The 22,646-nt window shown below is 39.4% G+C and overlaps 2 protein-coding genes across 2 annotated transcripts; one reads left to right on the top strand and one right to left on the bottom strand.

The window, feature by feature from the left end:
* Positions 1–8,926: 8,926 nt before the first annotated feature.
* On the top strand, positions 8,927–14,844 carry TSPAN13 (tetraspanin 13). The gene is made up of 6 exons (XM_009879584.1): positions 8,927–8,944; positions 9,902–10,069; positions 11,369–11,449; positions 12,601–12,714; positions 13,036–13,146; positions 14,374–14,844. Exons 1-6 carry the CDS (start codon positions 8,927–8,929, stop codon positions 14,446–14,448), a joined length of 567 nt encoding a protein of 188 aa, XP_009877886.1. The 3' UTR covers positions 14,449–14,844.
* A 5,005-nt stretch (positions 14,845–19,849) lies between these two features.
* Positions 19,850–22,297, bottom strand: LOC104281562 (anterior gradient protein 2 homolog; the record flags this gene model as incomplete). The annotated part of the gene is made up of 4 exons (XM_009879583.1): positions 19,850–20,176; positions 20,783–20,866; positions 21,776–21,839; positions 22,220–22,297. Coding segments are annotated over 4 exons (276 nt in total), but the record flags the coding sequence as incomplete, so codon positions are not given.
* Between the last annotated feature and the right edge of the window lie 349 nt (positions 22,298–22,646).

Raw genomic sequence — 22,646 nt, 5'->3', positions numbered from 1 at the left:
ATCATCATCTTTTTAAACAATGTTAATTCACAGTAATAATTGGTGGTAAGGGAGTAGTGGGAGTAAGAAGGGATGTAAGGTCAAATAGGTAACACTCCTTGGATGTTTTTCTAGGTAGCATTGATGTATCTTTATCACGTGCTTGGAATGAATTAACCCTCAGAACTGCATATTGGGGGTTACAGTTTATATTCTGCTTTATACCAGTTACTGGTTTAAGGCAAGAAACCAAGAACCCACTAACCTAATTGCTTACTTGACATTCTTTTCAGATGCTACTTTGCTGATGACTTTTGGTTCTTCTCTGGACTAAGTTAATGTTCTTAGGCCCTGATTCTATTTTTAAATTTATTTTCTATGAGTAATTCTGGCATCTATGCTGAGTGTTGCTGACTTCCGTATGGTTCCTTATGGAAGAGTAGAGAAAAATAATTGAGACTCTTTGTTGACTCAGTGTGTATGACAGTGTGACGTGTGTTGCTGGAATAAACTCTTACATGGAAGAATTGTCTGCGTATAAGGACCTTGAAAATACTAATTTTGGGGTGTCTGACCAATTTTGCCTGTCTCTATTCAATCATATTTACATTTCCCATCAAATGGCAAACCCATACAAACTGTTTAAAATGCCTGTCCACAGAGTTCAGCCAAATTCAAGGATGTGTATGTAACCCAAGATTTCTAATCTTGCAGGTATGAGAACCTCAGATGCTGGCTCCACCATTATTTGCTCACTTTAACCAGACAAGGATTTCCTTGGGTAGATGCTGTTCCTTCCAAGGAAGTCTTGAGTAATTGTATTGAAGTGTGAACAGTTGCTATCTTCTTTCAAATCAGATTCTCAGAAAGGAAAGGGAAATTCCTAAGTCCTCGCTAGTGATGAGAGATTGAAGTGGTAGCTGGGCCACAAGATTAAATATTTAAATTAAAAAAAAATTATACTGACAGTCAGTTTATTTGGGTGGTGTGTGCTGTTTTTGTCACCCAAGCAGCTACTTAATTATTGCTGCAGCAGCAAGCAGGAACTGTTAGTTGTCAGTATGTAAACATCTTGCCTTTGTTTTGTTAATCTGGCTTTCAGTTTTTCTTACACCTAAAGTGACCGTTTGATTTGAAGTAAAACATATGATAGCTTTACCATTAAAAGTGTGTATTTTTTAGTAGCACGGAGTTCATTCCACAAGAGCATCAATGTTTCTTCTTGACACTAGAAAGTACTTTTATTGAAATCATCTATTTTTTATAATACTTTGCTCTCTGAACTTACTTTCTAGACTGTCCGATATCTTGCATTGCTTTCCAAAGCATTATATTTGAGAGGGTTTTTTTTCTATTGCTGCTTGTTCTGTGGGTGCAGTACTTATTGAAAGTGTAATTCGTACATTTCTGCCCTATTTATCAAAATTGCTTTTCCTGTATTGCGGAAGTATACAAAGATAAGTACAGACATTCTCAGATTTGGACAGCACCATGTTTGGCATGGTAGGGGTTTTAATAGTGTTTGTCTTAGTTGCAGCATTTCTAACACAGAGGGCTGAGCATGTTGCGTCTTTCACGGAGATCTACAAGCTCCATCTTCCTTCTCTCTGCATTGGGGAAACCTGGTGTTTGAGGCAGGGTGAACATCGGGATTTTCCTAGGGAAACGAAGTGCGACTGTTTTCTGTGTTTCCTGATAATTTCTGACCGCTGTAGTGGCTACACGGAGCCAGGTACAAGACAAGAATTAGAGAAACACAGTTCTTGCCTTATGTGCCAGTTTCTTTCATAGTGGTAAATGAACTAGTGATCTTTGAGTTCAATTCCATTTTAGTTTGTATAAGCTTGTTTTCAGCTGTGGAGCAACCAGTAAATAGCCTGCTGTTTGCTGTGCCTGATGGTCTGTGGTCAGCATTTAGGAGTATAGTGTCAAGAGTTTGCCCCAGCACCAGCCTGCACTGGGCTGGTCTAGCTCATCGTCCTAACTGGATGCTCAGCAAATGGGGCAGGTTGCCTTGGAGCCATTTCTGTCATTCTCAAGGGCATTTTGAGCAGTATAAACTGTGTTATCTAGTCTTGACGTGTAAATAAAACAGTGGTACAGAAGCTTCCAGGTATGTGGCAGGGAAGGTTAATGTTGGTCATGTCAGTTTTTTGGTGGTCAGGTCTTGGGGTTTTTTGGTGGTTTTTTTTTTTTCCTTGGCTTTTTGGGAAGGTTTCTGTGCTCACATTTGAGAACCCAGAAGAGTGACTACAGCAAAAATACAGATACATATTTTAAGAATTTTCATCAGTGTTTGGGAGTGCCCTCAGCTATATTGTGTGTCAGTTTGTAGCCAAAGTGACAGCATTTTGTGGTAGCAGGTCAGAATTGAGACATCTGCTGGGTCTGTAGACCAGATACGAGTAGCTTCTGTTTTTTCACTTGTCTTGCGCAGAGTGCATAGTGGCATTTGGAGCTGGGAAGGCAGGCTGTGTTCAGTGAAAGAACTGGAGAGCTGCAAGCCACAGAAGGAGGAAGCTATGTGGAGTATGGTTTGTTTTGATACCAGTGATATTTTCCTTGCAGTGCAGGTGGACACTTTAAAACCAGCACAATTATCGAGAAGCCCTTTGAATGCCCTGTAGTAGCCTTGTAGCTCATATCATTAGTTGTGTTCTTTCTACTGTTGTTTTTGTGTTGAGGGAGATATTTGTATAGAAGAAGGATCTGTGGGATAACCTGGCTTCCCGAAAATGTTTCACAACTTCTTAAAAAACATTGAACAAACAAGTAACCGAAAGTGACCATTTCAGAAGATAGTTGTTCCTGCTACACAGCAGAAAGCTTGCATTTCCAAAGACCAAGGAATATAAAACAGGTTAAATCTCACTACCATTTTAACATGAAAGAAGCACATTTTATGGTCAAAACCAACTCGATCTTAAGTATTGGCCAGTCACATGAAGAACTCTGAACTAAGCTGTCAAACAGAAAGAACTGGCTTTCGTGATAAGGGATAGGAAGTCTGCCTTTCACATAAATTGCTTGTTCCACGTCATGCATCTCAAGGCTGATCAGTAACCAGACTACTGATCGATCCTCATTTAAATAGGTCACCTGAGGGTAGAAGGTTTTGCTTTCTGTTAGAAATCCTTTGGAGGTGCCCAGAACTTTAGTTACTGTTCAGCCTTTACTTTGCTTTCAGTAAAGCTGAAGAAATACTGCAATGAGATAAAGTTACTCACGGGTTGGCTAGCTTACAGCTGTGATGGAAATCAATTTAGCTTAGTCTTAGCTTGCTAAAGATGCACCACAATATACTGCCCGTTGTTCTAACGTGGTGTTTTTAGATGAAGTGCAGGGAACCAGATGAATTGTCTTCTAGATTCTCAATGGGTGGTTACATTGAAGGGGAGGGTGGTGAAAATCTCTACCTTCAAAATACATACCATTTGAGGTTTAAACTTTAAATCCCCCTTAAAAGAAGTAGAGTATGAACTTATATGTGGAGAGAGAGGCTAGGGAGGATGTGTTTCATCATGTGTGTAATCTCTCTGGTTTTAGTTCCTGTTCCATATCCAGCTTGACAGCTATTCTGTAAACATTTCCTTTGCTGATACCAGTGTAAATGCTACATAAGCTCTTCACCTGGGAATGGTGAGGTTGTATTTCTTGAAATTTAAGTTCTGAAATGCAGTTTTACCAACTCATTTTTGGGCTGAGGCTACAAGAAAACAGTGAGAACAGTAACTTCTGAATATGACTTCCTTCCTAGCAAGCAGTCCAAGCTAGTTGAAATGCTGAAAAGTTGCTAGTTAATCAAAACGGCAGCTTTGCTTGTGGCTTGCTGTTGAAGGAAGGAGAAACTGGTTTTAGCATTTGAATTGCTTCACAGTGGTGTTGTCTAGATAAATCATTTGTCACTGTCTTGGTTTCTTTTTGTAATGTAGACTTGTGGATAAGTAGACAAGGGGTAAGTGTGAACAGAAGTGCATTTTTCCAGTACAGGAGTGAGGGAAATGAGCAGCTATGTGCACAGGGGAACTTGGATTTAAAGAATAGAGCAAATTAGGAGGGTTTTTTTTTGTGGGAGTAGTAATTATGCAGCAGTAAGGAGAAAGAAACCCCCCCGACAAGTACTATAAAGGCTAATGCTTTAATCATGTTAATAAGCTGACTGGAGAAGAGGACAGTCAAACTTGTGATTACTGTCTTTGTGACAAAGAAATTCTTTGTCTAGAAATTGTTATTTTTGAAACATCTCTGAAGTTCAAATGTGTGTGTATGTGTATATATATATATGTATAAAAAAATATAATGAAAGTCACTTAAAGTGGATTCTGAGCCATTCCACTGATCTTGAACTTACAGTCCCTAAAATCTTTCCTATAGAGATGCTGATATTGGAGTAACATTTTGTTTATTGGCAATATGCTTGATTTTCTTAATTTTTTTAATCCATAGAGAAAGTACTTGATTTCATAGTGAACACTACTGATCTTCACTTAGGATTTGCACTACCTATAGGTTTGTTCTGGTAAACATTTACTTAATTTCAAATTGGTGAGTTTATATATTGGATTATGCCAAGCCTGTGTTTGCTTGTGTGCTTTTTAAATAAGGTTGCTAAAGTTTGTAGAGAGAGAAGATAGTATATAATAAATGAGAATATTAAATTTAAAATAGTAGCTATCATCCCCACACACACTCGCACACTTCCCATAGCTCTGTGTTGCTTTTCTGGTTTGTGGTCAGTGTATGCTTGTAGCATCTTTCTGTGAGACAGAATGCTTCAGTTTGAGATTGTAATAAGTTCTTTTGCTTTCAGTGCCTGTTGGCTTTCTATGTAAACATGCCTGAAGTGAACAGACCTTTTAAATCACTCCTCAGAACAAGACTCGTACTTGTGTTTCTGAAGCTGTGTAAGTACTTCTGAGGAATCACTCATTCCTCTTTTATTGAGAGACCTTACTGCTTGTAAGAAGATGTTTTGTTGGTATGGGGTTTAGGAGCTGGTGGTTGTCTATTTAATGATCTAGATGGTACAGAACAGTCCTTGGTAAGTGCTAAATCTGTCCCTTAGCTGCCTGTTAAAACTTTCTTTTTTGGTACTGAGAGTGGCAAAATTTCCATGATGGAAGAGCTGGCTGTGGTGCGTGGGAGTGTTGGTTGGAAGGGACTTCTGGGGCTCATATATATGTCCAGGCTCCTGCTCAGAGCAGGATTACAACTAACACTTGTTGTGCAGCAGTGGCTTTTTCTACTGAGTCTTGAAAACCTCTGAGAAGAAAGATTATCACCTCTCTGAGTTCGGCACCAAACCACCTTGCAGCTATTTTTTCTGATGTCCAGTCTAAACCTCCCTAGCCTTTTCTTGTGGTTGTTGCCTCTCGTTTTGTGGCCGGCCAATACAGAGAAGAGTTTGCCTCTATTGTTTTTGTAATGCACCTTCAGCTTCAGTTGCTATTAGATTATCCCCAGGCTGCCTCTTTGTCAGACTGAACAAACCCAGCTCCTTCACCTGCTTCTCAAACACCATCCTCAAGGCTCCAGGCCATTTTGGCGACTCTTTCCAGGTTCTCAAATTCCTTTGCGACCTGGGGGGCTCGAAATAGGACACAGTATTTGAGCTGCAGTCTCACCAGCATTTAGTTTCCTTTGATAGCACACCTCTTGGCTTTCCCGGTTTGCAATGAGAGAAGACGGTTGGCTCATATTCAGCTTGGCAACCAGTGTGATCTCCAGGTCTATCTCAGGAAGACTGTTGTTCAACCGGTCTGTTCCCAGGCTCCATGGAAGGGACCCTAGGAGCAGAATTTTGCACTTCATGAGGTTCCTGTTGGCTTATTCCTCAAGTTTATCAAGGTCCATCTGAGTCGAATCTCTATTTGGAGAGTCAATCACTCTTCCTTGTTTAGTATCATCCACGGATTTTCTGAGGACTCATCATTCTGTCTTATCACCCAGTTTGTTGGTGGAGATACTGTATAATATTTGCCCCAGTGTCAGCCTTTGTGGTGCTTCTTACCTGCTACCAGCTGGATGCTGAGCCATCGATTGCTACCCTTTAAGATCAGCAGTCCAGCCTGTGTCATTCAGTCTAACAGGGCGTTTCTCCAACCCGCACTTTTTCAGCTTACTAATGAGACTACTGTGGGAAACGGGATTAGTCCTAATCACTAAACACTGGACTGTGATTTCATATATTTCTGGTAGATTTATCAAGCAAATATTCGAAGTGTTAGTAACTGAGGCTAGCTTTATGTAAGTAAACTTGTGTAGGTAAAATGGAGTTTCACATGTACTTTGGTCTTCCAAGAATGACACTGGTTTTTTTGGGGGAGTTCTAGTGCTGTGAAATGTGGTTTCAGTAAAATGAAGTATGACGTTCAGAAGCTCATTAGAGAGTCTTTTTTCCTTTGTTTAACAGAAGTAGATGACTTCTTTGTAATTAAATGAAGCTAGAATGTACATATTAGTCATTTTAAAAGTAGTTAGGGTCACTAAGTAACTTTGTTTCAAGTACATTTTACTACAAAGCCTCAGTAGCTTCACTTTGAGAAATACGGCATCTCAATGCTTTTGTTTCAAAACACTGCAATAAGCACTGTTGACTAGTCATTTCCAGTGGCTAAACAGTGGCTAAGGCTGTGAGCCTTGCATTGTTTTACAAACTTATAAAACTTTTTCCCAAAACAGCATAAGTTATTTGTCCTGTTTGTAGTAGTATATGTTTACTTTAGGTTTTCATGTTATGACTCTATAAAATGATATATATATAGTTTTATTGCTCAACATTCAGATTGTCTAATCTGTCTGAAAATGAAGGAATAACCATCATTTCATCTCTCAGTCAACACACAGAGGAGACAGGAACTTAATACTAAATCTGTTTTGTAAACCTGCAGTCTTCACTTCAGTTTTGAAACACAAGATCAGTTTTCTACTATTTTAAGTGGCTACAGTTGGAGAAGCTACTAGTTATTTTGATCAAAATCATGTTTCTGCCTGACTGGATGCAGCATTTTCACATAGCTTGCCAGCCAGAGCCCGGTAACAGGGACCTGTAATTGTACTGGATTTCCATATGTCCATTGTCTAATTCCTTTAAACAACTTTGTCATGTGAAAGAAGAGAAAATATAGCCTTGGTATTGTGGAGATAAACTTGAAAATGACGCTGGTGGCTCTAAAACTAGAATGTCATCAAAAGAGAAACTAAACTATTTTCTGTTGTTTTATTTTTTTCAAAGCTGGTCACCTGATTCCTGAACATCCAGGGTTCAACAGCAAGTTTAAAAGCTAGAGAGGCCTTTTTTTTTTTTTTCACTTGAAAACTCTAGTGGCTCTAGATTCAGTATGTGGATGTTTCTACCGGAAAAGCTTTTTGGGCCAGGGGGTCATGGTAACAACTTTTAGCGTCATACACACTAATTTCATGGACGTATCCTCAGAAGAAAGGAAGCTGAGATGAGTAACAGCAGCAAACAGTAAACAGTACTATGCATTTATCCAATTGGTGTTTTAGGCACAGATTTTATTTAGGTCTCTTCTTTTGATTTTGATACTATGAGAATAAAACTCATTTCATTAATTGTTTTAGACCTCTTGTGAAATTAGCAAAGAGCTAAACAAATACACTTGGTATCTTGGAGGCAGATTGGTAAAAATAAATATTTGCAGGCATAGCTCAGGCAGGAGAAAGAAGTATTAGTGAAAATCATTAGAAGCAAAGTTTCTTCTGCTTTTCTTTGTGAAATAAATTGAAATTTGACATTGCCTTTGAATATTTTTAATGAGATAACTCTTTGAAGAGCTGTGTAGCGGCAGTGTGAATTTGGTGCTTAGAAGTTGATGCAGAGCATGGGACATCAGCCAGCAGTTTCTGATTGGAAATTGGGTTATGGGGTTTCTTTTGTTGTTCACTTCTGACGCTTAGGTGGAAAAATAAATCTTCCCACTGGTATGAGACAATGAAATAAAGTGAGTGGGCACAGATCAGAACAGGTAGATCTTGCACTGAACTCTCTGATTAGCAAGGCTAATTTTTAATATAATAACATCAGGAAGTTTATAGCCTTGTGCAGCATGCATTCAGAAAGTCTGTCTGTGGCAGAGCCAAGGCTTTTTGTTTTGTTTTATTTTTTCTCCCCCTCCCCCCCCCAGCCGTCTGCAATTTAGATTCATGACATGTTGGACCAGTGTTTTGGTTTTAACTGAACATAGTGATTAAGGCTTTTTGTTTGAGAAACAAAGACAAATATGAATTAATCCTAAAGCTCTACTGGTATTGAACAATTCCTTTGAATTTTATATCGTTCTTTTGTCTTTTCACGTGGTAAGAGAGAAGTGTAGGTATGACAGATATCCTCGTTTTCTTCTTGCAGACCCTCTTAAATTTCTTCTGTGGATTACTGGCTTTTGATAAAAATATTTTTTTCAGGTGTGTTCCTGTGTGAACACACACAAAAAAAGACCCTCTGTGTTTTGATCTTGATGAACATCACTACTTGTTTTACTAGCGTTCTTGATGTTATCATAGATTTCCGTGTCTCAAAAGCAGCATTATATAGGTCAGTCTTTCAAAAGGTACTTAAGTTGAAAAAATACACAGACATATTTGGTATTAAAACCAACAAAAATACCCTGGTCTAAGGTAAGTATATTGAAATGATGGATAAGTTGGAAATTTCCTCTTTTTTTTTCACCCCTGTGGATAAGCAGTAAAACATCATAAGATATGTCTTGCTTGAATGGAAACTGGTGAGCAAGTGTAAGTGCTTACTTTGTGTTTTTTGTCAAATAAAGCTAAGTAGTTGGTTTAGACTAAGCCCTCACTGGTTTGTGTTTTGGTTTGTTTTGTTTTTTAAAATAATGATACAAATTCTGGGTATTTTTTGGTGAGGTCAGGGTTTTGGAAAGTTAAAACTTGCATGTGGAATTGGTGTTATTTAACAGAGAATGTAATGGGTGATATGTTACACGTAGGTCTTGCACTCTCTTGTTTGAAACAGAGTAAGGCATCATGTGTATTGGATGTCTGGGTTGGCTTTGCTCCTTCCCTCCTGCCCTACCTCATTACAAATTTCTTTGCAGCTTTTCATGTTGGATTTTTTTTTTTTTTTGTTCTGTGTTTTTGGCATGGAAACAGGAAAGGCTGGAGCTTCCTGCCCATATAAACAATAAATCTCAGTAAACAGACTGGGACAGATTCTGCCTGCCTTCCCCAAATACCATCTTTAAAAGGAAGGAAACAGGATAAGAGTGTTTTGGGTATAGAAACAGGATTAACTTCACAGTAGAGCTATTTTCTTGAAGAAATATGTAGCAGAGACAGGGCCCCTTTATTATTTTACTACATGAAGTCCTTGAGGTTCAGATCTAAGAAGTATTCTGTGTTACCTTGCTAACTGTTGTGTTATATCGTCAACTACATAGAAGCTTCTCTAATAATTAATACAGCTATATTCCTGATTACGGTAGCTTTTGGCAAAGTGTACTTTTTTACATGTTCAGAGCTGTCTATCGTATTTTCTTTAAATATACTGCCTGTGTTTCAGAAAACATCTGGACTTTTCATTCTTCCATTCTGTGAATTCAAGCCAATGATTTTAGTTTATTTGTCAATTCTGTTATAATCTACAGTTCAGTGTCTGTAGTTCGTCACAGGTAGTGCAATATGGCTTGACTTGTAGGTAGATTAAGTTGTAACAGCTCCACATTAACAGTGTTGAAGAATATGTGCCTTAAAACATCTGGAACCGAAGTTATCTCTATGATGAAGTGGAGGATTGGTTTGGTTTGCTTCGGGTTGTGCTTCTCTGCACTGGAAAGAAAGGTTGTAGCTTTCTATTAACAACTTAATTGTAAAGAATGTAGCTGTATGTAGGCTGAGCCTCTTCTAATATGCAGACTAACTTTTTGTTTTCTCTTCCTTCCAGCTGGTAAGCCTGCTGCTGATTGGAATTGCGGCATGGGGAATCGGCTTTGGCCTCATCTCTAGTTTCAGAGTTGTTGGAGTGGCAATTGCAGTAGGAATCTTCCTCTTCCTTATTGCCTTGGTTGGATTGATTGGTGCAGTGAAACATCATCAAGTACTGCTATTCTTTGTATCCTTCTGATGCATTACATGGGTTGCAGTTTGGTTCAAGACGTGTAAACAACCTGCTCTGTCAGCTGAGAAACAGAACAGAAATTTACAGTCTTATGTTGGTCGAGTGTAGTCTAAATGAAACTTCCTTCCCCTTTAACTTTATTCCGGCTTCCTTTTTTCTCCCTTGTGTGTGCTCTAAAGACACAAGTATTAATGTCTCATTTTCTTAAAAATCAAAATATTTTAATTTTTTTGAGAGCTTTTTATGGTGTGTCACTGTGTCACAGGTGCCTCTTTCTGTGTGTTCAACCCTACACCAAGCTAGAGTATGTAAACTATTAATGTTGAACGGTAGAGAAAGGCGATACTTCCAGATAGCGAATGGATTGTAGCTGGCAGGGGATTGCATTGTGGGTACAGGCTGTCAAGAAGCACTTTGGTTTCATACCTAGTCTTTAATTGCGAACCCAGACTAGAAATGGGCACAGGCCTTCTCAGTGTGCTTTGCTGCCCCTGTATGCTTACTGATGCTGTGTAAGCAGCCTGTGGTGCTGCCTTGCATAACAAAATTGATCTGTTTGGATGTGAAAAGAGATTTATCAGATAAAATTCTTATTTTTCTGGTTGCTATCTATGAATAGGTAGTGACCTCTGCTTTACAAACACTTCAATTGCGTGAGATAAGCATCTGCATCTGAACACAGCAGCCAAATTGTGAAGACAGTGCCCAGCTTTCAAAATATGATCTTTAGTATCAAATCTTGTTCTTTTTTTTTATACTGTTTTCATATGCATTAGTCCAAAAGTGTGTGAGGCTGTGTTCCAAAAGCAACGCCCAATTTTTTTTTTTTAATTTAGGCTAATGTTACCTTTTGTAATTAATTACAAGACTATGTCACTGAAGAAAAAAAAAATTCTGAATATGAAATACCCAGAAAAGTATTTTCTTTACTACTTTAAGTGAAGTATCTTGAAATAACAACATGAGTCGCTAAAGCTGGAGAACTTGGCTGTAGATTTTTCTTTCTCAAAGCTCCTTTTATTAATCTCTCTGGTCATGTTGTCTTGCTAGACAAGAAACACCTAACCCAGAAATACCAGCCCTGTATAATTGTTGCCAAAAGGGGACAATATATGGTGATTGAGTTCTGGGAACGTTATTTGGGTCATCTTTTCCAGATCCAGTCAGAACTTACTGTGGTAGTTATTTTGTTAAAGGACCTCGGGTTATCCAATGAAATAAGGAATACCATTAGGCATACGTGTTATAAAAGCAAAATTAAATTGAGAGTGTATCCTTAACTACTATTTCTAGTACATGATTATTCTTTTGCTAGTCTTTATTGTCCAGTTTTCTGTCTCCTGTGCCTGTTTGGCACTAAACAAGGAACAGCAGGTAAGAAAAGTTTCCTGACTTCTCACTTAATCTATAGCATAATACCATAAATATGTATGTACATACACACACACATTTTTTTAAAAAATATATGTATTGTCTTCCACAATATGGGGAGAGCATGTTTTAAGACGATGAGCATTATCCTTTTAAATAAGGGCTAGACCTTAGGCAGTGCTTGGCTGTGGTAGCTAGAAAGAAACACATCTGTTTTCTAAAATTACTTTCAGCTGTCTTTGGGTTTTTTTTTTAATTTGTTTTGTTTCTAAGCTTCCTTTGTAGGTTTATGGTCACTAGTGTAGCAGCACGATATCTTGATTGTCTCATGTGTTCAGCAATTCCAGATAAACTGATGAAAACTGCAGTGATCCTAATGTAAAGATGATAAAGCCACTGAACTGTTCTTGCATAACTGAAAAGGTCATGACTACGTTAAGAACAGAGGTGACCCTTAAGTGTGAAAGTAAAACCAGCTTCCATGCAGTACGGAAACTAATTCTTAACTGCGTAAGAAGCAGGCAAGGGTACAGTGAATAATCAGCTTCCTATGTGTAAGCACACTTTTTGTTTAAAATCTGAACAGTCCCAGTCAGATTAGTTGCATGTCCCATAACTGGTGCTCTTACCGGGTTTCAGAAAAAGAAAGGAAGAAAATTAATTATAACCATGAAGGTGCTGCTGCTAGGTGCTTCTATTTCATTAGCTACACAGGCTGTTTGAACATTCAAGTCATTCTTTCATATATTATCCTGTTAGACTTCAGGATCCAAAGGTTTTATTTAGGGAATTATAGACTCATAGAATCATAGAATTGTCTAGGTTGGAAGAGACCCTTGGGATCATTAAGTCCAACCATCTACCCTACTCTGCAACGTTCTCCCCTACACCATATCCCCCAACTCCATATCCCCCAACGCCACATCTAAATGGCTCTTAAACACATCCAGGGATGCTGACTCAACCACCTCCCTGGGCAGCCTATTCCAATGCCCGACCACTCTTTCTGTGAAAAATTCTTTCCTAATGTTCAGTCAATGTTATCATTGTTAATGATTATCAGCTAATGTTATCAGCTTGGCCTAGTGTATTGGTTTCCAATGAAATGCAAACCAGTTCAATTAATATAATATGTATTTGCTTATGCCTTCTAGAGTCAACTTCTAGAGGTGGGGTGGAATAACACTAACAGCGCAAGAACAGACATTGAGAGAAATCTGAATTGTTGTGGATTCAGAGTTTTTGACCCGAATGAAACCTGCTCCTCTGTAAGTTCTTGAAGCATGAACAAACGTCATTGTGTTTGTGCAAGTGTGTACAAGTGTGTTTATAGTTGCAGAAAGAGTTTTTAAAAAAATGTCTAAGGTAGTTGTTACAATGGTAAGCTCTTAACTTATTAGAAACGTAATCACATAGCACCCTGCAAAGGTTGTACTCCATTGTCATTTATATACTTGCTTTTTTTGAGTCTTAAAACTGCTAGAGTTTTGTGCATAGCTGTCAGTCTTTTATAGAGCTAACTAGATGCTTTCAGTCAATGAAGAGTCATTGGAAAATGGAGCGCAATTCTGTGTTTGTATCTGCTACAGGACTGTTTTAGAAGTCACCACTGTCAACCATGTGCACCAATAATAGAAGAATATTCTGGAATGGTGCTGAGATTTGTTGGAGGCATAGGACTCTTCTTCAGTTTCACAGAGGTAAGTGAGTAGGAGGTCAGAAAATTGAGCGCTTTTTCCCCACTTTTAAAGCTTTGTTTTGTGAAACAATTTTAGGGGGTTTATTACAGGAACTCTCAGTACTATCTTGGGAGGCAAAAAATTAATTAGGTCAAATTTTTCCAGACTATTGGCTTGCTTCAGTCTGCCAAAAGGAGAGCTTGTCATTGTTCAACACTGGGAGTTCTTGCAACTTAATGCTATTTCAACTGTAAACTGCAGCAATGTGGTAATGTGGTATCTTGATACCACATTAAAACGTGGTGCTGTAGAATTTAAGTTCTGCAGAAAGTTAGCTCTTCAGGTTTACCATTCTCCAAAAGTAACGAAAAGGGTACCACTGTTTTACCTTGTTCCTCTGTTCTTCCTGCCTCCCCCCACCTGTGCACACACACAGTCTTTGGGGTTTTTTGGTTTGGGGATTTTTTTTGGTGCCTCCTGGAGTGCAGAGGTACAGTTTCATTATGAGTGAACTGTATTTTAAGCATCAGGTTAAAAAGGTATTTGACTCTCTGCTTTAGTATCCAGATGATACATATACTTGCTTTATTGATCAGTGAATAAAAAAATACACAGAGTAGGTCTTTCTTAACCCCGCAGTAGAGCATGTGAAGATACTCCAGCTGCTTAGTGCAGTTTTCAGAAGGTTTGTAGATATTACAGCAACGAGAGAGATACAGCAACTTAAACCAGAATCACTCTGACATCTGTGCTCAATTTCTCTACTAAAAATGTGAAGCTGCTGGGAAGGGGGGAAGGTGGTTGGATGGAACAACAGGATTTGAAAATGTTCTACAAAATAGCCTTACAGTTAAGTGGTAACTTTAAAATGAAACACTTTGGAGGATTTGTTTATCGTTACACTAAGGACAGGTTTATGAATATTTATCATTTGGGGAGAGAGAGAATAATTTAATGCTAGACATGCCTGTGAGAAATATTTCATGTTTCATTGCAGGTACAGTTTTGGCTTTTTTGCTTTGTTCTTCTCTTTCTTGCTAGGTATGAATTCTTTTTGAGAGGGTGCATTCTTTTTTCTAACTAAGAAAGCTGGTGTGTGGTTGTGCGATTTTAGCAATGGTAAATATCTTCAATTTGTGTACTGGAAGTTTATTGTCAGGATTTTATGTTTAAAACAAATTCTGTAAAACTGATGGAAAATGGGGTGGAGACCCTCTACTTAATAATATCTTTGCATTTTGTTTTCAGATTCTGGGAGTCTGGCTGACGTATAGATACAGGAACCAAAAGGATCCCCGTGCAAACCCTAGTGCATTTCTTTGATAAGTTTATAAAGGACTGAATCTTCTTTCTGCACCATCTACTTCAAACTAATGATTCTCCATAGTTTGCTATTTCTCCATAATAGGTGTTCTACCTGTACGCAAAAGAAAACTTTATTTCCATAAGAAATTTGTAGTTTTCATATTTAATTTCATACTATTTTTCTTCTAAGAATCTCTATCTTGAAGTAGACTGGTGCGTTCAGTGGCTGGACAGAGTCCAACTGTTGCTCTGAGGTGGTTAAATAACTCAATAAATGGTTGTGGTGAACGCTATACAGTGAGTTTTATAGCACTACTGGCTTCTCTGGTGTTGAAAACCACCCAAAAGTATTTTCTGCTGTATTCATTGATTACAAAAATGCACATGATTTCTCATAAAAATATATGGTGGATGGTTGGACTGTATGATTTGATTAGGCTTTAGGATGACCACTAGTCAACTTTTTGTCTTAACAATGGTCTCCCACTTTCCTGTAAGGTAAAAGTAGAAGGTAAAGATGTTTTTTTTCTGTAGTGCACATAAGTGTGTGTTAATGACTACTGTAGTCTTTACCCATTCCCTTCCCTGTTTGTTTTGGATTTCTGGTAGCTTTAGCATTTTGTTGAGAATAAAAATAATTCTTCACTTCTTAATGGGTATCTTCGCTATGAGAAAATGATTGAAGAAAACTGGGAGAATGTAATCTGCAGCTGATTAACTTGAAACTTTTTTTTTTCTTTGACAAGTGAATGAAGTTTGGTATTTGCGCAATATCAGAATCAATAGTGGTCTGTTGTCTTTAATGTAAGAAACTTGATGTCTGGAAAGCTGTTGTACAGCTATTTTTTCAGATGGTGTAAAATTATTGTTGTAATAACTCAGCAGTATATATTCCTCTGTCATCCAGCTAACAGCCTTGATTTCATGAGACAGTGAATGATGTGTAAAAAAGAAAAAGTAAAAAAAAAAAAAAAAGATGGTTTCCAGTGGTTTTGGTTGTTTTTTGTTTTTTTTCCAAAAAGAAAGAGAATTAAGTTAGAACAGTATGTTATGTGTATAGTAAGTGTTGTCTGAGCTAAAGAAAAGCATGGTCCCTCTTCCGACTGGAAGTGGTACATCAGCTGGAACATCAGACATCTAAACACCCAAGGTGCATAATGTTCCATTTGTTTCTAATCGTGCTGAATACTTGCAGTGCACCTTTTCTTCGTTCAGTTGCTGTTTCTGATGTGGTAGGCCGCTGCTGTAGCCTGAAAGACAGCTCTGCAAGGAGAGAAGGGGAAGAGTTAAGGCCATTAAGGCCATCTGCCAAGGAATACAGCAGCTGAGCAGGGTGGAAAGGAAGGCAGGGCAGACAGAAGTGGGTTCTCATACAGCCTCCCTTTACTAGGGAGGTGCCTCCTTGCTCCTGTGGCAAAAAGAAGTTGAAATACATGCCCATCAGAACGCTTTCAGATTTTCTTGTGCCTAGTGCTTCTAAAGAAGGAATTGTCGCGAGGTTTCAAAGGGGAAGAGTTGAACCCAAACGCAGGGGGAAGTCAAGATCTTGCTAAAGACAGCTTCTGTTCAGGTGTAGCTGATTCTTCAACATCTGCTGTCAGCGCCATCTCCTGGTGTTTGGCCTGTGAATTACTGCTACCTGTGTCGAGAAGTATTGGTGTCTGTTTCAAGTACATACTTGAACGTTCAGTGTAAGAGCCCACTCATGTACTGAAAGATCTTAAAAGCCTTCAGGCTATTACTGAAGTATAATGTAAATGTACACAGCTTTTTTTTTTTTTTTTTTTTTTTTCCCCCCAAGTGCTGTCCTGCTTACTTTACCCTGTCCTGTCCAAGCAACTAACCAGCCATTCTCAACATACATCAAGAGAACAGTGATCATCTCATGGCTGACTTTAGCAACAGTTAATTTTCCTAGTTTAGACAGGCTCTGTATTTTGTACATTACTGTAACAAATTAAAGGAGAAGTCTTATGGAGAGGGTGTACGAAGCTTAAAATAATACTGCATTGCTGCTTCAATTTTGACTTTTTTTGCTAATTGTTTTTAGTACTTAGTTTTGGGTTTCATAAATATGGTAGGTGATATTGGAGTGTAAATGTGCATCACTGGAAAAAATACTGAAAATGTTACTACTTGCTATTACTGTGATTTAAAAATAAAAAAAAAAAACAACCACAAACCCTGAAATTCACATCAGAGATGTGGATCCACTTTCAGAACTGAATTCTTAAGGGGGGTGATAAAACATATCGAGTCTGACTTTGCTTGGGGTGGTGGTGGGGAAGAGACTAACCTCCCTCAGGAGAGGGCTGACTCGTGTGTCGGTGTACAGGGAATGTTCTGATGTGTTGAAATACAGCATTTAATTTTTTTAAATTTGTACCTATTCTTGGTGGCTTCTGTCTTTGAAGTTTGCTTTGTTCGTTGCTGTCTTTCCTCTTGAGAAAATAGTTTTGGTCATATAAAGATGGTTTTTGCTTGGTTCCTAGCGTGGCATTTGGATTTTTACCTGACTGTTTGAGAATTGGACTTAGCTTCTAGAAAATCTGGTTACAATTATTTACAGCGGCAGAGTAGCAAAACAACAAAGCAATTTAACTTGGAGCATTCTTAATGCTTACATTAGATGTCTTTTGACCTAAGTTACATTGAAATGCTTTCTTCAAGTTGGTTATTCTGGAAAATGTAGAAACGTGTCTTGACTTCTTTCAAGACACCTACACATTTTTGTCACATAAAATTAACTGGCTATAAAATACTCTTCTGCAACTGTGTAAGAGAGTGAACCCAGATGTTAATTAAAATGCTGATACCACTGGATGACGTCTGACTCCTCTCACGTGAAAATAACTAGTTACAGAAATAAAAAGCTTGCATAATTTGAATTGATACCTGTAAAAATACACCTTAAAATCTATAGCTGCTAAGTGAATAGGAATGTGTTAGTGTTATTAGCTTGCATTATTATTTTTAGGCCTAATTATTTAAAGATTGTTTGAATGGTAGTGGAATTCTGGAAACCTCCTTCATCCTTTGCACTTCAAGTTACTGAGCATATATACTTCAGAAATTATTTCCCCAGGTTTTCTGAAGAAATTGAAAGGGTAGTTTGTTTGGTTTTCTTTAGGTAACTACTTATCTTGATGCCTCTGTAGTCCTAAATAATCTGTATTTAGAGGAGAGAATGAAAAGAGCAGAATTAAGTTGACCATTTAAGTATTGAGATTTTTGAAAAATTGGCTGAGGTGAGAAGCAAACTATAAAACCAGAGCATTGAGTGCAAAAAATTAATTTCAGATTCAAAAATTAATTTCTCGATCCTTGCAGACTGTTCTGGCTTGTGTATTTGCATCTATAGCACGTAGACTATTAGACCCTTGTAGAATATGCCTTATATCCATTTACTGGATATTATCTATAGCATCGGTGCATTAGCTTAGGACAGCGATGCTCCTTCAGTAGAGTTATAAAGACAGACTTTTTAAAATGTGATGTTACGTGCAGCAGCCTTTGTTTTATATTAGTTACACAGCTCTAGCAAGTGGACTTTGGGTCGAGCAGGTAAAGATGGTTCTGGTATCCCATTGCTCCAGCATCCCTCTGTGCTGTCCCTCTGCTCAGTTTTGTAAACATTGGGTTGGGGTTTTTTTTGCCTTTTTTTTTTTTTTCTTTTTGTGGATGATGGCTGCTTCTAGAGAATATTTCTGCCCCCACTGCATCTTCCCCCCTCCCCGCCCATCTTCTGCTTGGGAAGGAAGGGAAAGACCTTTCTGCAGGAAAGGATTCCCTCATCACAATTAAAGGATGCTGCAATAGAAAGGAACATCTTACTGAATTGCTGAAGGAATATTCCATTGCGTGTTGGGCCGTTTCCAGGTACTGTTTGAGATTTCCTGGTTGGCAGGATTCACACACCTTGCCAATGGCGTATTAGCAAGTTCCTTCCTTCTAATTTAATTGAGCAATTCCCCCCTCGCTTCTCTTGCCTGTCCTACCCTCCCGAGTGTATTTCTCTACTGTGATTATCATCATGCCTGGTAGTAGCAGTAATGATAATAATGACTGACCTTGCCAAAAAAAAAAAAAAGAGAAGATAGTGCAGTTATAGTCCTGGGCAAAGTGTTTCTCACTGGTGCTGCTGCAGAGTTCTTAAATATTTGAGGTCAGAAAGTCTCCTTTTGGCCTAAGTCTTGAAGTGGTGTGTACTCCCTTGGGGCTCAGCTACAGCGTTTCTTTTCGTTCTGACTTGACTTGTCCCTTTTGGGTTTGCAAATAAGTGATCACAAGCTGTAACGCAATCATGAAACCAACCGTATCACTTCTATTAATCATCTCAAGGCTTTACTGAATTGCGATGTAAGCAGGAATCTTTTAAGGGAAGCAGCTTTTGATCTTCTATAAATGCCATCTTCAGGTAGATAAGGTGATCAGGTGATCCTTGGATCACTTCAGAATGCAGCCAGTTTAAAACAAAGAAAAAAAAAAACAACCCATAAACAATCCCATCCTCTAGTCTCAAGTACTTCTCTGTAAAAGTTTTGTGTTTCTTGTTACCTAAACTGTAAAGAAAGGGCTGGTAATGAGAGCTGGACATAGGTTAGTGCTACGACAAATTAAGTGGAAATAAAGCAGGCTCAGCAATACAGAGCTGAGCTGGCTGCTGAAACTGGGAGATAAGCTGCTTTCCCCTACTGGGTTTGGCTGGGGAGAGCTCATTTTCTTCATAGTAGCTTCTATGGTGCTATGCTTTGGATTTGTGACCAAAGCAGTGTTGACAATGTTTTAGTTATTGCTGACGCCTACGCAGAGTCATGGCCTTTTCTGCTCCTCACACCACCCCGCCAGCAAGCAGGCTGCGGGGGCACAAGCAGCTGGGAGGGGACACAGCTGGGCCAGCTGGCCCCAGCTGACCAAAGGGATATCCCATACCGTATGTCATTGTGTTCAGCCATGAAAGCTGGGGGGAGAAGGAGAAAGGGGAGGGGGGATGTTTGGAGTTACAACGTTTGTCTTCCCATGTAACTGTTACGCGTGATAGAGCCCTGCTTTCCTGGAGATGGCTGAACACCTGCCTGCCCGTGGGAAGCGGTGAATTAATTCCATGTTTTGCTTTGCTTGCACGTGCAGATTTTGTTTTACCTCTTAAACTGTCTTTATCTCAACCCACAAGCTTTCTCATTTTTGCCCTTCCGGTTGTCTCCCCCATCCTGCTGGAGGGGAGGGAGGGAGGGAGCGAGCAGCTGCATGGGGCTGAGCTGCTGCCCGGGGCTGCCCCACGACAGCCCTTTGCCTTCCAAAGTGCTCGGATGTAAAATTGCAAGCTCTGGTCTCAAGGAACGGAGTGATTTTACTCCGTTATAATAATAATAAGGCAATAAGATAATAATAAGGCAAAAAACACAAAGCACAGCAACGGTTTGTATGGAAACACTTGAAATGGATTTATTTTTTAAAAAATCATTTTTACAGTTGGATCATACAGTATTCTTCTGTATGCCTTAAATTAAAAGCCTCCAGCTTTTAAAAATGCTGCCCAGTACAAAAGTGCTAATGTAAAACTGTAGTGTTTATGTATATAAACCAGCACTATACATCACTAAATATTACCCTAAATAGTCTCTTCACCAGTTCCAATGAGTGGAAAAGAGATGGAAGATCAGACTCCATAGTATTTAAGGGCTTCCTTCTTCCCCTCACAGTTCAGTCTTCAGGAGTTTCAGCGCTTTCTGCATATTTGAATACACTAGAAATGAAATATTCATACATGTTATTTTTGTTGCAGCTTCCTCTGCCAGCGACTACAAATACCGTAGAGAAAACATCATTATTATTAAATAATAATAATGCTCGCGTGCCTGTTCCTATATGCATCCTGAGGCACTGTGCTCTTCCAAGCGTTTTGTGAATGGCACTGGTTTAATTTTGGCTGGTGAGAAGGTCCGTCCGTTATTGCAAACGCAGGGGCAGTGGCTGGGACAGGACGGGAGCCGTGCAGCGGTGAGGGAGGACTGTGGCTCCCAACCCTGCGGAGCTCCCAGCAGGTTTCCCCACCTGGCCCAGTAAGGTTTGTACACGAGAGTTGTCCCCGCTGCATACCCCCAACCCTGCTGAATTATGCAAGCTCCTACTGACGCCTGCTTTCTTTGCAGGCGGATGGATGTTTCAGGCTCCAGGGCTCTGCCACCGCTCTCTCCACCTCACTGAGTTTTAGTCTAGCATCCCGATTCATTTTAATCCCGGTTACCTGTCTTTCCCCAAGCACTGATCGTGAGGGTCTGTAATGCCTGGTGGTATTATTTGTCGTGTGAAACGTGGCTGCTTTCAGAATATTTCAGAACACACTACTTACACAACGAAATGTCAGAGGGCTCATATGCATAGAGACGGTTGGAGTATCTTCCAGTAATATCTGCTCTCACAGTCAGGGAAGGATCTGGGAAAAAAAAAAAAAGAGTATGAGAGAAGTTGCGGAGGAGAGGACTAACCTTCAACTGGAAGGAAACAAACCTTTCCGCGCTTCTGCTCGCTTCTGCAAGACAAGTCTGCCTCCACTAACAGCCAACAGGTCCTTCTTCTACACAGTCGCTCACCTTTCAGTTTTAAGCGTTGTGTTTGCAGGTTTATTAAGAAGGGGACAGGTTTAATTCTGATCAGGGTCGGTCAGCTTTACACCCTGTGCCGCTGCGTTGCACCTGAATTAACCCTATGAGCTGAGGCTGCTTTCAGGCTACAAACGTTATTAAAAAAGAAAAAAATAAAAGGAGAGATGATGTTTTCTGTTGAAAATGGTCGTGGTGACCTAGATTTGTAAAGGTATGTGTCAGCGATGCCTGTACGCAGTATCTGTTGTGGGAGGGGGGATACCTGGGTGCAGGCATGGCCCCTAAGGAGTCTCCGAAATGCAAATGCTTCCGGGGAGTTTGTGCGGGTCAGCGGGGACAGAACTGGGTACGGAGCTTTGAAAATCAGCCCCCGGAGCATGTGGGGTCACTGCTGTTCCTGCGGTGCCTGAGGCTGTGTCCCAAACAGAAACCTGACGGGTTTATGGTATTTCTAGAGACAGGAGGACGAGCCAGTGCCTACCCATCCCAGTGACTGGGGCGTCACGTCATTTTGATGACATGATGGGAGGAATTGTGTCATTCGTGGAATCCGCGAGGGAGGAATGCTGGACCTAAGCTAAGGACCTGGCTGGGTTTGCTTTGAAATTTCATCTGACAAAACCAACAAGAAATCTTGTATTTCTCGGGGAACAAATTCCTGTGATGAGCCTGAGGATTTGAGATGCGTGGCGCAGCCAGGGCTTCCCTCTGACATCACCTTTGATGCTTGAGGTACTCACCTATGAACAAAATCCGAGGGACGTACTGGCCATCAGGGGAAAGGTTCTTGTCTGTGGTTTCGTACTGGAAGAAAACAGATAAGGTTCCCAGTCACGACTGCGGGAAAATTACATAAATATTCCTTTTCTTCATTGTACTTTGGGTTATGAAATAGAGCTTAAATAATACATGTCGCGGTTTAAGAGATTAACTGTCTGGGATGCAGTCTTTAAACAGCCGCAGTTGCAAATTGATATCAACGGTTCGTGTTATTATTAAACTTTAAATTCCCTCATATTCTGAGTTTATGATAGCTGCAGATGAAAGAGGCTTATTACTAAATCTATTATGCTTCAGCAATGGCCAATCTGAGCTATTAAACTGACTAATTATAGCTAGAGAAGCCATAATTAAAAATAGAACTTTATTGCTTTCACTTAATGAAGTGGAACTGGAAAACTTACCACAAGATTCAGGAGAATGAATTTTTCAGCCAATTTCTGTATATCTTTATGTTCAGCAAAGACCTTCTTGAGGGCTAGAGTGGAAACAGACAGGAATGAATGTTAAAAATAGGACCCTGAAATATATTGTCCTTGAAAAAGAAATTAAAACAAACTGATAGAATCAAAATGAGGATTCCCAGTTTACAATTACAGCAAATGAAGATTTTTAAGTTCAGTCCACTGGCAGATGATCAACTCATTTATATTGTGCAGTTTAACAGTACAGAATGTCCATCCTTCAGACAGTGCAGCTCTCAAGTGTGGCCGCTCAAGCCTGAATTTGGGCGTTTGACCCTTTAAACCTCCTACTCCGCTATTGCAGTTTCTGGCTCCAGGTCTCAAGGCACAGAAAATACAGTACGGAGGTGTAGGACTTCAGCCTGAG

This window comes from Charadrius vociferus, unplaced genomic scaffold (assembly GCF_000708025.1).
Source record: "Charadrius vociferus isolate BGI_N301 unplaced genomic scaffold, ASM70802v2 scaffold262, whole genome shotgun sequence".
NCBI lineage: Eukaryota > Metazoa > Chordata > Aves > Charadriiformes > Charadriidae > Charadrius > Charadrius vociferus.
The sequence above is the reverse complement of the archived record's forward strand: the minus strand, read 5'-3'. Positions and strand labels throughout refer to the sequence as shown.